Source organism: Meleagris gallopavo, chromosome 2, assembly GCF_905368555.1.
Source record: "Meleagris gallopavo chromosome 2, MGAL_WU_HG_1.1, whole genome shotgun sequence".
In the NCBI taxonomy this organism is placed as follows: domain Eukaryota; kingdom Metazoa; phylum Chordata; class Aves; order Galliformes; family Phasianidae; genus Meleagris; species Meleagris gallopavo.
Genome location: NC_139405.1, coordinates 39,293,616 through 39,309,570, shown reverse-complemented (window position 1 = coordinate 39,309,570; position 15,955 = coordinate 39,293,616). Strand labels below are relative to the sequence as shown.

General features: G+C 36.5%; 1 protein-coding gene across 1 annotated transcript in view; it reads left to right on the top strand.

The window, feature by feature from the left end:
- NUP133 (nucleoporin 133) overlaps nucleotides 1-15,955 on the top strand; it is a 31,653-nt gene extending 15,698 nt beyond the window's left edge. Inside the window, exons 14-26 of the mRNA XM_085219760.1 lie at nucleotides 242-336; nucleotides 443-667; nucleotides 1,554-1,676; nucleotides 2,103-2,202; nucleotides 3,127-3,369; nucleotides 4,386-4,519; nucleotides 5,576-5,734; nucleotides 7,024-7,159; nucleotides 8,453-8,571; nucleotides 10,048-10,128; nucleotides 12,453-12,517; nucleotides 14,549-14,637; nucleotides 15,677-15,955. Coding sequence (XP_085075886.1) covers nucleotides 242-336; nucleotides 443-667; nucleotides 1,554-1,676; nucleotides 2,103-2,202; nucleotides 3,127-3,369; nucleotides 4,386-4,519; nucleotides 5,576-5,734; nucleotides 7,024-7,159; nucleotides 8,453-8,571; nucleotides 10,048-10,128; nucleotides 12,453-12,517; nucleotides 14,549-14,637; nucleotides 15,677-15,813 — 1,706 coding nt within the window. The 3' untranslated portion in view covers nucleotides 15,814-15,955. The remainder of the gene's footprint in view (nucleotides 1-241; nucleotides 337-442; nucleotides 668-1,553; nucleotides 1,677-2,102; nucleotides 2,203-3,126; nucleotides 3,370-4,385; nucleotides 4,520-5,575; nucleotides 5,735-7,023; nucleotides 7,160-8,452; nucleotides 8,572-10,047; nucleotides 10,129-12,452; nucleotides 12,518-14,548; nucleotides 14,638-15,676) is intronic.

The following is a 15,955-nucleotide window of genomic DNA, read 5'->3' as shown; positions in this document are numbered from 1 at the left end:
CTGACACACTTTATTGCTTCTAAAGGCTTTATTTTCAGCTATGGTAGTGTTTAAAAGTCCCATTAAAAACAGCAGTATATAAATATGCATGCATATATTTAAAAGAGAAGTACCAGTGTAGTAGCAGTACAGAAACTTACAGAAATACATCTGCCTCAGAGGTAAAGAAAAATAGTGATCTTTGACATGAAGATATAAAGAGTTGTAAGATTTTTTTTTTGTCTGTTTTTTTTTAATCTAGAAGCCAGTGGTTTCAGCAACACATCCCTCATTCTTCTTCATCAGCTGGAGGATAAGACAAAAGCTCACTCCTTCTTCATTGAGTTTCTTCACCAGGTAATACTTTACTGTTCTACTTATATCAGCAAACACAGAGAATTGTTTTTGACTTAAAGTAAAATGACTTAAAGCATGGATGGCGTGTCTGTCTGTTTTATAAAAGGTTGGCATATTTGAACGACTGGGCAGTTTTCCAGTACGAGGGATGCTGATGGCAACTCGACTGTTGCTCTCTGAGCATGCAGAAAAACTAGCAGCTGCTATTGTTCTCAAGAACTATCACTCCAGGCTGCCTGATCTAGTGAATGCTGCTATACTGATTGCTTTAAACAAAAGAGACTGTGACATTCCACCAAGTCTTACTCCTGCAGATATTTTCTTTCGAGAGGTAAGAACAGCAGAATGCATAGAATTCCTTTATTTCTAAATGGTATTGCATGTAGAGGATGCTGGAATGCATTAATGTATATTTTGATGTATTTCCTTTCAAAAATTAATTTTACACAATTTCCCTTTAAATAGTAATGGATTGGTAATGTTTTCCTCACTTCACTGCATGTATTTTTTATGTCTGTACAAGTGAATATGAGTACTTAACAAATTTGATTTCTCTACACAAAATTTGTATGATTTCGAACTAGCCTGTGTGGACAAATGGTGAAAAAGATGAATGCAGTTTTATAGCTTATCAGAAAATACATGCTAATTTATGATTCTTACGGGGTGAACTGATGGATATGAAGCTTTGCAAATAGGAGTGAAAGCTGGAGTTACTTTTATCAAATATGTTTTTCATAATTTTTTGTCCTCTTTAAAGCAAATGTATCCTATCTCAGTTCTCAGTTCATGCTGCATTTAATTCATGTATCCAGTCCTTTAATTCTTCCTCCTTGAAAATAATTAAAAGAATTACACAGAGCACTTGAGGTTTTTTTTAAATATATATTATAACTTTATATTTTTCCCCAGTAGGGGGCATTAGTTGCTAATGGAGGAAAACAAATATAGTAGAAAATTAGACTAATTTTGATTGTTTAAAAGTAACATTTTTTTTCTGTCTGGTTTAAGGCTGGCAGTGAGGCAATTTATCTATTCTAGCTATTGTTTCAAATGTAAGTTAGTGATTTCATTATCCATGGGAGTAGTTAATATTTTTGGATATTGATCTGGATTCTACTAATACTTTTTCTATGCCACTCTTGTCATTTGGCTTGTAGGTATGAGCTAGGGGTGCATGTGTTGGTGCTCACTGCAATTTTTCTTTATATTTTAAGGTGTCCCAAATCGATTCCATCTTTGGATGCTTACTAGAAGAGGAGGAACAAGTCCTGAGAGAGATGCATATTGAATCAATTGAGTGGGCCCAAGTAGTTGTCAACGTGAACAACATCATTAAGGTATAGAACTGCACCAACTGGAATGCTCATGGGAAGGGCAAATATTAATGAGTGCTCAGTTTGTTGCGTATATCAGTATGTCTGAGCTTCTGATGTGTGAAGTAAATACGTTTTTCATATGCCTAAATATATTAGAACAGAAGAGATGGTCTCCTGCAAAGTTAGGGACATTCCTATTCTCCTTAGCCACTGCTAGAAAGAGTTTGAGAAGCTGCAGTGTTGAAAAAAGTACCTGTATTTGTAGCAAAGAGTGAAGAGTTTGTGCTGAGAACTGAGACTTCTTACTCAGGCAGTATGTTTCCTTCTGTATAACTGAGAAGGAAGGCACTATTAAAATAACATTTCAGAATTATAAAAGACAGTATTTTTTATAATCTGTGTTACACAGGTAGATTTTAAGATATGTATTTGCTTACCTTTAAACAGGATATGCTACAAGCTGCCTGTCAGTATCGTCAATCTCAAGCATCCTTATATAAAACAGGAGAGCTTCCAGAAAGAGAGCCTGAATACATTCCATGGACAGGTGAGAAGATACTAATACTAGCTCAGTAATTATTTGAAACAAAAAGGACTTCTGTGTTCTGGAAAACGTGAATTCCAATCTGAATGTTAAACTTATTGTTGAAAGCTTCTCAGAGATGGTCAGTAAGAGTGGGAGAAGTGAGATTTTGATCAGTGAGTGAAGAAATGAACAGTTATTCTGTCCAGGATTTTTGGTAACTCTTTAAAACTTGCATTGCAGATTCAACCGCAAAGTTTAGGAGACAAAGTTAATATATACTTTTAAGTGCTGTGTGCTGGTTCTGGTTGATGGAGCTATGGGGTATACAATTTCAAATAATTCATGGGATCTAGAGCTGTTTCAGAGGGGACCAGTGGTTCTCCATGTGCTTGAATGTGTCTTGTCAGAAGAAATGCTTCCAGAAGCAAACACTTCTGAGTTGGTGTTTGGGTTTTCTTCTGGCCTTTATGTATAAAACACTTGTTTAGCACTTCTAAGATCAAAATATTTTGAAAAGCACGATCTGTGTAAACTGTTCTGGTGTTTTATGATTACACTCATAGACTTATGTGGTTAGCAGAAACTTTTTAATGTTTTTTGCGTATTCTCTTTTTTCCTCAGAGATCATGCTAGTTCTTCTCAGAGTAGCTGATCCTGATAGCCGACAGCATAGAGTTGTGTGGTTGGGGGGGGCTGTGTTTTTGCTTCTTGGTTGTTTACTCCATTTTGGCCACATTTAATATTTAAAGGAAGATGGGAGTGTGTAGTTAGTGTAATTTTTTTGATAATGTTTGAAACCTAAAGTGCTTAAGGTGCTTACTAGCCCTTTTTCCCTTTTTTTTTTTTTTTTTTTTTTAATTTTACTTGGCAGTGCTTTTGTTATACTTCAGCTTGTACTCCTTTGCAAGTGAGGTGGTTTTAACATCTATGTGTTGTTTTTCCAAGCATCCAGCAGCCTACGTGCAGCAATAACACGTCAGCATGGGATCATCCTGAAGGTGGTGTATCCTCAGGTGGACAGCAACCTCCGTAGCATTGTGGCTGAACAGGTGGTGGCACTGCTCGACTGTTTTCTAGATGGGTACGTTTCTCAGCTGAAGTCTGTGGACAGACCTGCTGATCAAGAGAGATACAGCAATCTGGAAATGGAATATGTGCAGAAGAGATCAGAGCTCTTGTCTCCTCTCCGTAAGTACTGATTGTTTTCCTTTAATGCGAGGTTTAAGTGTTCTGTTCAGTGAGAAAGTGATGCACACCTAATAGAATAAATGGCATTAGTGTATGAATTCTTTGTGTTGTATTTCAGTATATTAATTACTGGTTTTTATGATTTAATGGGATATTTGTAAAATGAGAACAGCTTAGTGTTTTTTCTAAGATTCCCTCCATACCCATGCCTCTAATAAGTTTGTTTAGCATTTATCAGAGTAAAAGTTGAATCTTGATTAGTCAAACTTGTTGTTTAATGTATCAGATGGTCACATCTTCAATGAATAATTGATAGCAGTGCCCCCTTGCTGAGTGGAAATAACCTTAAGCAAATTCACTTTATTGAATTTATAAACTTCTATTTTTTTTTAGATTTATAGTAAGTGATACAGTATGAATAGCATAGCCTAATAATCACTGACTTTTAACATTCTTAAACTTCAGGAAAAGTCTCTTAAACTGTCAGTCTCGGTTTTACTGACATTCATGGGCTCTGTTAGCTTACAGGTACATCTCATATCATCATATTTAATCTGAAGTATAGTTTTCCTTGCAAATAAAAGCGTTCTGTGAACTTACGTATTTAATAAAACCCAAATGAAAGAGTTCAAACAACATATTTTGAATACAGATGCCCTGATCCAGTTGTTCTGTTATCAGAAGCTTTTGCTGTTTCCTCACTTCATGTAATTAGATGGATACTAACAAAAATATTAAATCATGGATGATTTCCATCCTTCCCCTAAGGAACTGCAAATAGCAGATACGAACTTTCAGAGAAAATAGTGTATACAGGCCAGTTCATACAACTTCCCTTCTTCCCTCCAGTGCTGGGAGACAGAGATGGTATGTATACAGACTTGTACGTGCATAGGATGTGTATGGAGTATCTCCTTGACTTGAACACCTCAAATTTGTTTTCATTTCACTCAGACTTCTTCTGTCAGATAAAGATGAAGGTATCTGATGTAACTTTTCTCTTCCTGGTTACTTAGTTTCCCTGGGACAGTATCAGATGGCAGCTGCTTTAGCAGAGAAGTATTGTGACTTTGATATCCTGGTGCAAATGTGTGAGCAGACAGACAACCAGGCCAGACTGCAACGTTACATGAGTCAGTTTGCAGATCAGGTATCTCTGTTCTTCTTTTTTCTTTACCTCAACCTCATTTAAATAATGCTTTATAATAACTTTGCACCTGAAGTCTTGCAAATTTTTTTCTTTTAACATATATGTGTGCATATATATATATATATATATTTACACAAACACACAGAATGTTATGTGGAAAACTGAAGCCAAGATTTACCTTGCAAGACTTAATGGAACAATTTTCCCAGAGCTTGCAAAGAAAACATCAACAGAAATATGTTCTCTTTAGTTAGTTGTCTTAAATACTGATTTTGGTGGTATGGAATTTTTTTGTTTACTCATTTTTCGTTTTGTTTTGAATGTAATGCTTTTTGAAGAGAACTTACTGTGGTGAACATAGAAGGGAATAGATCAAGTCTAAAATGTAAAACATCAGATTAATGGTTTATTTAAACTTTTTGAAGTTGTTAATGCACTTGAAGCAGCATTATAAGGTTAAATTTTGAAACAGCATTCAAGATTACTCTCAGAACACTAAGTTAAATCTCTAACTTAAATCCTGATCAGTTACTTAACGCTGAAGTTTTCGAGGATAAAATAGTCTATGGGAGTTGTTTTTTGTTAGTTTGTTTTAAAAATAAGGCTTTGTCAGTGACAAGGGGGAAAGGTTGCAGTTTCAGACAGAGGTAGGAGGGTATGTTTCAAGAACAGTGGCAGAAGTAAGCATCCAAGTCTGAAAGGAAGCATCAAGCACAGAGTTCTTAGTGTAGGAAAGAGGCAGTTGCAGAAATAAGGCTGGAACTATGGGTGAGGTGATGATTGTTTTCATTCTTGTGGGTTAACAAGGAATTTGCATTTGACTTTACCTTCTCTTCCATTGAACTATGAATCCTGAGGTATCAGTATTTGATGAACTCTTTTAAGACTGTATTTCTAAAAGGACTCAGCTCTTTTTCATCAACCGTATTTTTTTTTTTCAGTTTTGTTAACCAAGTTAACCCATGTTTTTCCACTGGTAGCTTATGAAGTATTTAGCCAAATAAGACAAATAAGATGCTTAAAGGCAACTTTTAATGTGTTTGTTTTCCTACTCAGAATTTTTCAGATTTCCTCTTTCGCTGGTACTTAGAAAAAGGAAAACGAGGGAAGCTGTTATCTCAGCCTATTGCTCAGCATGGACAGCTGGCCAGTTTCTTGCAAGCACATGAGCACCTCAGCTGGTTACATGAAATCAATAGTCAGGATTTGCAGAAGGTAGGCTTTCTTAATACAAACAAACTCAAGTATCATGTTTTAAAACTTTTAACCACTGGGCCAGAAGTTCATGATCGAAAGAACAATGCCTAACTATGTGAATGAGTGGATAAAGGCACAGATCATTAATGAAGTAGCAGAAGAATCCCTCCAGGCACCATCTGGTGTATCACATGAGCTACTGCATCATGGAATGGAAATCAGAGCTGCTTCTCACTCCTTGTTGATGACAAAATATTAGACATAGATATGATCACCAATCTGGTCATAGTGAGAGTTCACAGTGGGTATCAGTAAAATTCTCAAGATTATCTAGCAAGAGAAAAACTGCAGTTTTTATTTCAAAACTAATTAATCAAAAACAGAAATTCTGAGCTATTGCAAAATTTAAAAAAAAAAAAAGGAAAAAAATAAGTATTAACTACTTCAATCATGCACATTTGTAATTTGAAAGCAGTTTATTTTTAAAGTAGTTGATCTCCATGTGGATAGATTAATGTTTAAAAACAAAACTTGACTCTTTGTTGCCTTCTAGGCTGCCCAGTTTTTTCCTACTTCTGGCAACAGTTTGTGTGCCAATTTATTAACACAATATTCTGATACCATGAATTATAGGTTGAGAATACCATACAACCCTTTAAAAAAAAAAAAGGGGGAGGAGTGGGAATATGAGAGTTTTGTATGGATGAAGATGATACACATGATGATGACTGTGTTGGGAATCTAATGTTCCACTGAGACTTTGTTGTTTATAGCAAAGCACTGTGAAGAGGGAAGCAAGGATTCTAGAACAGGTGTAATTCAGACTCAGTTCTCAGAAATGTTCTGTTCCTTTGCCAGACATACAAGTAAATTCTTGCCTGTTTGATTACTACAATAGTTAAAAAACAGATACACTTACAACCAGATTCCTGAATTAACAGGTAAATAACCTGCATGCGGAATGTTCCTACAGAGCAGATCATTGCCTGGCTTTTATGGGGAAGCCTTGAATAGAGTCCCAGAGATACAATATGTAAAGTTGCCGCTTGTCCTTTAATTTTAAGATAGTTATTTTCCATTATTAAAGGAAAGTATTCTGGGAATGTAATAGGAATAGAGATCTAGGTCTTCCTATACTGTGTAATGCAGGATTTTGATTTGCAGCTTGGAAGTCTTAAGAAATACACATGACAGTATTACAAATGTTAAATAATTGTGAGACTGCAGTTCAGATTAAGTCCTCCTGACCTGTTTGCCTTCTGATGTTAACTTCTAAAACTGATACACAGCATAATTATTTATTTTAGGCCCACAGAACACTGCAAACTTTAGCAAACATGGAGACCAAATATTTTGCAAAGAAGAAAACCCTTCTTGGCTTGAGTAAATTAGCTGCACTGGCATCTGATTTCTCAGAAGACATACTGCAGGAAAAGATAGAAGGTAAGAAACAAATATGGACTGATGTGAAGAACAGATTAACAAAGTTACTGACTTAGAATCCCATTGTATTTGTGAATAGTTTGTTTTCTTAGATGAAGGCTTTAGCTTGTATGTGGTAAGGATAAATGGTCTGACTGTTAATTTTGCTAAGAACAAGGAAGAGAACATGAGGCAGTAACCTCAGTATTCAGTTTTACCCGTGAGTTACCAAGTAGGAGAGTTTCCCTGCTCTGCCTTTCCCATCACACTTAAATACTCTAATCTCCTGTCGTTTGTACAGCATGTGTTTCTATGAGTTTATGAAAAAGCATTTTCTACACTGATAGTTGAACTATTGCTGGCCACCAGGGGGAGGCTCTAAAATATCACTGAAGCTTTAACAAGCTTACTTGTATTTAACTGTGTCTATCCGTGTATGTTTCATACAGTACTTGAATGAGAACTTGTTGAAAAACTCTTAGAGTGACAGATAGCTAAGTAGATGTCACAAATTATTTTTGGGATATAATAATAACTTGTCTTGTATTTTTTTATTATGTAATTATAAAACATTGCATGTAACTTGTGTGAATGCAATTTCAAAATGCATGCTAATACTGATGTGAAGAATCTCATCATTAAAGAGGAAAACCTTAAAAATAAGGAAAGCAAAACTTTATTTTGAGAGTATCTGATTATCAGAATTTGGTGTGGGCTCTCCTGGGTTATCCATTTCTATATGACAGAGGATGTAGATTTTAAAACTTTACTGCTTGTAGGGAGTATACATAGGGAAGGAATAATTATTTCTGCCATATTCTGCTCATCCACTTAAACAGATAAAATACTCCTTTAGAATTATTTTCTCATTTCTACAATGCAGATGGAATTTGCTTGGTATGGGTAGAGTTATTCTGTTTTGATTCTGCCTCAGCCCAGTAGATTTCTAACCGAAGTAGGTTATAGTGGAAAACAAAACAATTCTCAAAGGAGTAGGTTCATGGCACAGGTGGCTCCAAGAAAGACAGCTAATTTGCTTTCCTATCCAATACCATAGCATCTCTCCATTCCTATGGGTTAGTTCTGTTGGTTTTAGGAAAAAAGAAAGTTATTGGTCTGCTTTACACTGGGAACATGAGGGGAAAGTAACAGCTAGCTAGCTTGTCGGGACAGTGCTACAGCACTAGAAGTATTTCTGTGCTTAAATAGCTCAGATTAGTATCCATATAAAATATTTCATAACAAACATGCTGTGCCATAAAATGTATTACATTTTAATAATATGAAACATTTATTTCCTTCAATGACTACTAGAAATATCAGAACAGGAACGCTTTCTTCTACATCAGGAGACACTTCCTGAGCAGTTACTGGTAGACAAACAACTGAACCTCAATGATATGCCAGTGCTGTCTGCAACTCAGCTCATTGATGTAAGTATTTCATGTTTTCCATTAAAAGTTCCAGTGTATATTCTACTTCTGTGATCTCATTTATTTTATAACACCAGATGTTTTTATCTCTTTTATGACTTGCTAACCACCTAAAGATCTGGCATAAATTTATATGAATTTCCTTCCACCAACAACAAATACAACAATTCTTTATTTTTTTAGTACAGGATTTCTTTGTTGGATATATGCTTGTGGGTGCTACAAGGAGAAGCAGCAGATAAAATCAGTGCCAGAAGCTGTTGTCTCATTTTCAAATGCCAGTAGAATTTTTACCTTCTGTCACATCCTTGGTAGGGCAGAACTTGGAAAACAGAAGGAACAAAGATTTCCAATTCAATGAAGAAAGATGCTACAATCTAGAAAAAGAAAGGGCAGGAAGGGCCTTTTGGTTACTTGTTCCAAAGAGCACTTTCTGTCTTTCTATCTTTAAAACCAAACAACACCAATAAAAAAAAATGTTTATTCTAGTTCTGGGATCGCTACAGCTGATTGCTCTTCCACACTCATTTCTGGTGGTAGCCTGGAACCAATAACCTTGCTGTTTCTGCCCCATTGGCAGCATATTTTTATCATCCAGAGATGCACACAAAACATATGTGATTAAGTAGCAACAGTATGCTGTAAAACAAAATATGCCTTGTGTGGGTTTCAGTTTAACAGCTCATTACTTTTCTGTAATCCTGTGGAAAATCAGAAACTAGTAGCGCAGCTGTTAAACTTCTCCCATTTGGTGTGTGTGTGTGTTTGTTCTGAAACAAACAAACTGCTAGTTGCCTGCAAATTCTGGAGTCATTGCCTCTGTCTTTAATTGAGACTTTCTGTGGGATTGGGGAAGAATGGGAAGTGTCACAATTGACAAGTGCTGGCATCATGCCAGTTTTCCTTCTGAATTCTCTGTGTTGTCTAACCACTGTTCTTTCATACTCATGTTGCAAGTAACAAGAAACTTGGAAAGTGTAAACAAAGGGTGCATTAGTGTTAGTTTTGCTTTCAAGTACTGGTTTAGATCTTTGCTTATGAGGGAAAAAATGAAATGTGAATGGCAAAATTACCTGTTTTTAAAAGGTGGAAGGGCTTACATGTGCTTATGTACTGCTTTACGCTTTAATTGTTAAAATAATCCTGTGAGTTCGCTTTATTTGTGGAGCTGAGCTCTAGCTGCAGTAGTCCAGGAATGTTACTGCCTTAAATGGCATTTAAATTTGAAACCTAGCAGCTTTCTATCCAATGTCATTTGTCCACAGACCATTGTCATGTAGGTGGAATGCCACCCTAAAACCTTAAGTATATTCCTTACTATAAAAATACTTGCAATTGAATCGAGGCATGTTTTCATGAGAAGGTCATGTAAGTGGAAAATACATGGTGGTCTTCCCACAATGAGTTGTTCGTACTATCAGTTACATTAGTTTGCAGGCTAAAAATAATTCTCTGCATTCATCTTTCACATCATAGATGTACATTTGTGATGAGAACAGAAGGGCCAATGAATATGACTTCAAGAAAGCACTTGATCTTCTGGAATATATTGATGAGGTAGGAAAAGTTTTTGAAGAATTTCTAATCCAGAAATGTATTTGGACTGTTTAAGCTAGGCTGTTGCATCTGTAGTTAGTTAAGAGCGTACTGGCTTAGCGTATAGTAGTTAAAAATAGTCCCTGATGTGTTTTTTGTTTTGTTTTTTAAGTCACTGAAGATTTAATGCCAAATGTGGTTTAGATCATTGAAGAAAAATGACACTCCTCTCATCTTCAGTTCCCATTTATAGTCTACTTTCTTTTTTAGAGCCTTGCTTCCCCACAGGCTTTCTGCAAACAGGACCAAGATTTGTTTTCAGTTGTTCTGTTCTTGCGTCTCTACTATTGGCAGTTTCCTCTGATTAGCATGAGATAATGTGGGATGAAGAGTTGCCAACTTTCTAGCACAGCCATAGCATTAAACTACTGATTTGCTTTTTTAAGCTTGGAGTGCTCACTGCAGCTCACTGTGTGATCCAATAAATTGTCAGGGGTAACTTTAAGCATGAGTAAATCAACATCTGAGAAACATCAAACCTGAATTAAAAGCTGCCTTCACTAAAAACTGAAAGCTGTATTATTTCAGTGAATTATTCCAGATTTCTCCAATGGATGGCTTGGAAGGTATTTCTTGGTAACTGAAAATGAGAGCTTTTCTCAGATTATTTCAATTCTTGCATAATTTTATATTTCTGCATAAAAGAAATCAAAATTAAAATCTTCAGTAGTGCCTTATAAAACCATTGTGATGTTTTGTTGGCCTTCAGTAAACTTGATTTGATTATGTGGAGCAAGAGTGATAACCCCTTCTACTAGGACGAGAGCATGCTTATCACAGAATCACAGAATGGCCAGGGTTGGAAGGGACCTCAAGGATCACGAATCTCCAACCCCCCTGCCACATGCAGGGCCACCAACCTCCACATTTAATACTAGACCAGGCTGCCCAGGGCCCCATCCAGTCTGACCTTGAACACCTCCAGGGACAGAGCATCCACAGCCTCTCTGGGCAGCCTGTTCCAGCACCTCACCACTCTCTGTAAAGAACTTCACCCTGACATCCAACCTAAATCTTCCCTCCCTCAACTTAAACCATTTCCCCTTGTCCTGCTGTTATCTACCCTTTCAAAGAGTTGATTCCCCTCCTGTTTGTAGGCTCCCTTTAGGTACTGAAAGGCTGCAATGAGGTCACCCCGCAGCCTTCTTTCCTCCAGGCTGAATAAGCCCAGCTCCCTCAGCCTGTCTTCATAAGGGAGGTGCTCCGGTCCCCTAGTCATCTTTGTGGCTCTCCTCTGGACCCTCTCCAACAGCTCTCTGTCCCTCTGGTACTGGAGGCTCCAGACCTGGACACAGTACTCCAGATGGGGCCTCACAAGAGCAGAGTAGAGGGAGACAATCGCCTCCCTGTCCCTGCTGGCCCCCCCTCTTCTGATGGAGCCCAGGATACCACTTGCTTTCTGAGCTGCAAGAGCACACTGATGGCTCATGTTAAGCTTTTCATCCATCAAGACCTCCAGGTCCTTCTCTGCAGGGCTGCTCTCAAGAGCTGCTCCTTCCAGTCTGTATGGATGCCTGGGATTCCTCTGGCCCAAGAGCAAAGCTTTGCACTTTGCTGTGTTGAACCTCACCTGGGCCCACCTTTCAAGCCTGTTGAGGTCTCTCTGAATGGCATCCCTTCCTTCCACCATCATCAGCAAACTTGCTGAGGGTGCACTTGATTCTGTCATTGATAAAGATGTTAAAGAGCACACTAAAAAGTAAATAAATTACCTTACATACCTTTATAAAAGTATTTAAGATTTAGTTTAGGAAGCAATATAGAAGGTAGCTCATTTTTTTCTGAAGACTGGTTATGTCTCAAGAAATGCACAACCTCTGAAGGGAGAGATTGCTCCACCAGCTGCTAATCCTTAAATCTGTGCTGGATCACTATACTAGGAATTCATAACATTATGTGTCCTAACATAAATGCTGATACATGTCAGCTTGCTCAGTCTCACCAAGTAAAGAACCTTGAGTTCAGTCACCTGAATGTTAAAATTGCCTGGAATATGCTGTTCTACAAATTGGCAGATGTTTGTGTGCTTTAAATTATACTCTTTTTCAAACTGAGATAGTTGGTCTTTTGGGGATGTAGAAAGTTGAATTGTGTCTTCAAATGGAAATGAAGTCTTCAGTGGTTCAACAGTACCATCAACTCATTTGTTTAAAGAGGATATTGTTTTTAACTGCTCAGATCTTGAAGACTACTTATCCGGTGTAACCTGTGTCACAAGAGTGATTTTTATTTTTCAAATAACAAATTTTAAAATTACCTGTCTTTTCTCCTTATGTAATATGTAGGAAGAGGAGGTGGATGTAAATGATCTTAAACTTAAAATTCTCTGCATGGCTCTCCGAAGAGATGGGTAAGTGCAGCATGAATAAAAGTCAGTAGGAGTACCTGTGATGTAGCTATTCCAGAATTAAACAATAGTGTACTGTTATTCTTCAGCTCATCAAAAAGATTGACTTTCTTAGCATAAGGTTAGTAAAGTATGAAGAATGTGTGTGAAACTCCCATAAAAGAATAATCTGTAATACCTCATTATCTTTGCTCGCTGGCAACCTGCTATTCATTTTCAGCACCAGAGAAAGAGCAGTGTAGCCATACAGCTTTCATTCTTAAACACTTTACTAAGGTAAAAACAGTGATCAATGCTGAAACTTTTTTCCATTCGAAGCATCACAAGATGAAGCTTTTTAAGAGCAGTATGTGCAGTGATCGTTTCTATAAACTTCTTTCATTTGTTTTTTACCATAGAACCACTTCAACTTTTTTTTTTTTTAATTAAGCTTTTTTTTTTGGTATTAAGCTTTTTTTTTTTTAATGGCTTTTTTTTTTTTTTATTAAGCTGAAATTTTGACTGTAAGAGATCAAAACCCTAGATACTGCTTGGAAGAGCCACTCTTATGGGTCTTCAACACTGAATACAGGCTGAATCCAATTGGTCAGAAGAGTCTTTTCATCAAGCAGTGCTACTGTTGAGTAACTCAGATGACATTGTTTCCTTTCTTATTAATCTCCAGAAGTTACTCAGCTTTACTAACTCATGTCCATGTTCTAAAAAGACCTCAGAAAGGAAAGACACAGTGTACTTTCCAAATGCATCGTGCTATTTGTGATGAAAAAGTTTAATAAGCACTATTTGGATTCACGTTTGTGCGCAGGGTAGATTCCAAAGGACAGTGGTCTGCAGAAAATAAATTCCTAGCTGCATGACTTATTGCCACATATGACACAAATATATGCAGAAAAAGTTTCACGGTATTTTTTTCTTCCTTTTCTATTAGTTGAAAGATGGAAGAATCTAGAACTCCAAAATGGCACCAGTCTAGATATAGATTTGCATCCTGCCTACCCTGGGCCAAAAACAGTTTTGTACACAATATTTGGACCATTCAAATTATATGACAAGATTTTGCCCCGTTCACTAGCAAACCATGTACAATTAGAAACCACTTTGTCCTTAATTGTGTTTTGAAAACTTGATCTCCCAGCTGATTTTCCAATCCAGCAAGGCTCACAAAGGCTTACAAAGAGGACAGTTTTAACAGAGGTGGTGTTAGTTTTCTTCAGTGCGTGGAATAAAATATCTGATGTATTACAGTTACCTACCTGTTTTCTACTGCCACAACAACAAATGGTAGTAAGTTTCTTGGATGGAATAGAGAGCCTTGCTGAACATGCTTCTGATGTTCTGGTAGGGCTTTCATTGTCTTTCCTTTGTACAGAGGAGAAGGAAGCCACCACCAAGCCGTTTGTCTTCCTTCCCTCCTTTCCTTAGTCTCTTCCTAGTAGTTAACCATGAAGGTCTGCAAGTTTTGGAATCAAACTGATGTTCAGGATAAAACCATCATTTCATTGAGGATGTGGCAGTAGGAGCTTTTGAGAGCCAGGTCCAGATCTGAAAGTATCTTAAAATAACGTTTCCTTGGAAAAAACAGTTTGAAGCTTTTTTATCACAGATGAGTCTTGCGTTCATAAGTCTTTCACATTTAATCACCAAAGAAACTCAGCTTGTATTTTTGTGTGTGCTGTTACAAGCCTGCAGCTTGTACTGTACAGTTTTTCCTCCTTTTTTTCTCATTTAAAAAAAAAAACATATTGGCAAATTGCTGCTCTTGCTGTATCTTACCAAAAGTTAAATCCCTGCTTTGATCTCAATCGTTAGTTATTGAGAATAGGCAATTCTAGTCTTGATGCACGCTCTTGGAATAATGTCATAATGGTTAAGGAAACCTCTTGCTCTGAGCTGTAACCATACACACAATGCTTGTGTGTGAACATATATTATCACCTTTGATCATTTATCAGATTTCCTGTGTTTTTTTTTTTTTGTTTTCATTTAATTTTCATTGCTGCAATTCTCTTTGCAAATTATTCTTTCACTTTGCAGATGGACCAGTTCAGATGGTAAAGATGATCCAATAGAAGCATCTAAAGATAGTATATTTGTGAAAATACTGCAAAAGCTATTGAAAGAAGGTAAGTTGAACGTAAATGTGAACTTGAAATGCAGTTTATTCTAAAAACTGCTTAAAACTAATATGTAGTAGCTATTTAGAGTAACTAATGTGTATTTAGAATAATAAAAACCTCCATATGCATTCCACTAGATAATTACAATTATATGGGAATTAATTCTCTATGAATGTCAAGAAGATGAAAGAGATGAGCTGATTTCTTAGTTACAATCTCAATATCCTCAAATTATTGGCTCAGTTGGGCGCCTGTCGGATTTTAATGGTTTCTTGTTGCACAGCAAAGCATGTCTGCTGCAAATAAATGCGTCTCTTCTGTAAGAAAAAGGATTGTTAGTATTTAATCATCTGTCACTGTGAAGAGCGTAAACTAAAACTCAAATATTTTACATTTTGTTTTTCCCCCAAAATGCAAAATCAGAATGGACACCATCACCACTCTCTCAAAGCTAAAACTGACTGTGGGAAGCTGTGGTCATCGAAGTTACAGTTTTTAATAGGTTATGCCTGGGAGGATAGGGAATAAGGAGCTTAAAGTGTAAAATAAAATAAAACAAAAATTATTGCTGCTACATATGAACACTTTCCAGAGTTAAGAAGGCACTACATGAGAAATATGAAAAATAAATTCTTCAGAACAGGTCTGGCTTTGTGTGTTCAGTCTGCCACTTTCTTCCCTTTTTGTAAGATTTTCACAGTGCAGACTGAAACATTGCAACTGATAATGCCAGTATTGGTTGTGTGACTGATATCTCCTTTGTAAAATGCAATGTTAATACTTAGGTTTCATATGAAAGTGTTTTAGGTTTAATAATAAATTCAATGAGGAAGTCATTGGGAAGCTCTCTTTGGGCAGGAAGTATATTAGACTTAGTTTTACAGGATGCTTATGTTTTACTGTATTTCTTAATATGCATAATAGAATTATGATTAGATTGTCTGAATTCCAAGAAAATGCAGAAATGGGTGCTTGCTTAAAATGATCTAAAATGCTAATGCAAAGTACTGTTATCAGTTCTGTAACGAAAGGTTTTGTATTGTAGGAGTTCAGTTAAGTGAATATTTACCGGACGTGAAGGACTTTCTGCAAGCAAATGAACTCGGCTCCTTGAGATACAACGCTTACTTTGAATTTGTGTTAAAAGCAAACTATGAACTCTATGTTCACGGACAAACATAATGATTTTTTTTCTAAAGTACTGTTGAATTCATGTATACTTTTTTTTTTTTTACAGTCTGTTGGTTTTTTTTGTTTTTTGTTTGCTAAAACTTTGTAGTAAAGTCTATAAAGAGTAATATACTTGTTCACTGTCTTAGTTTCA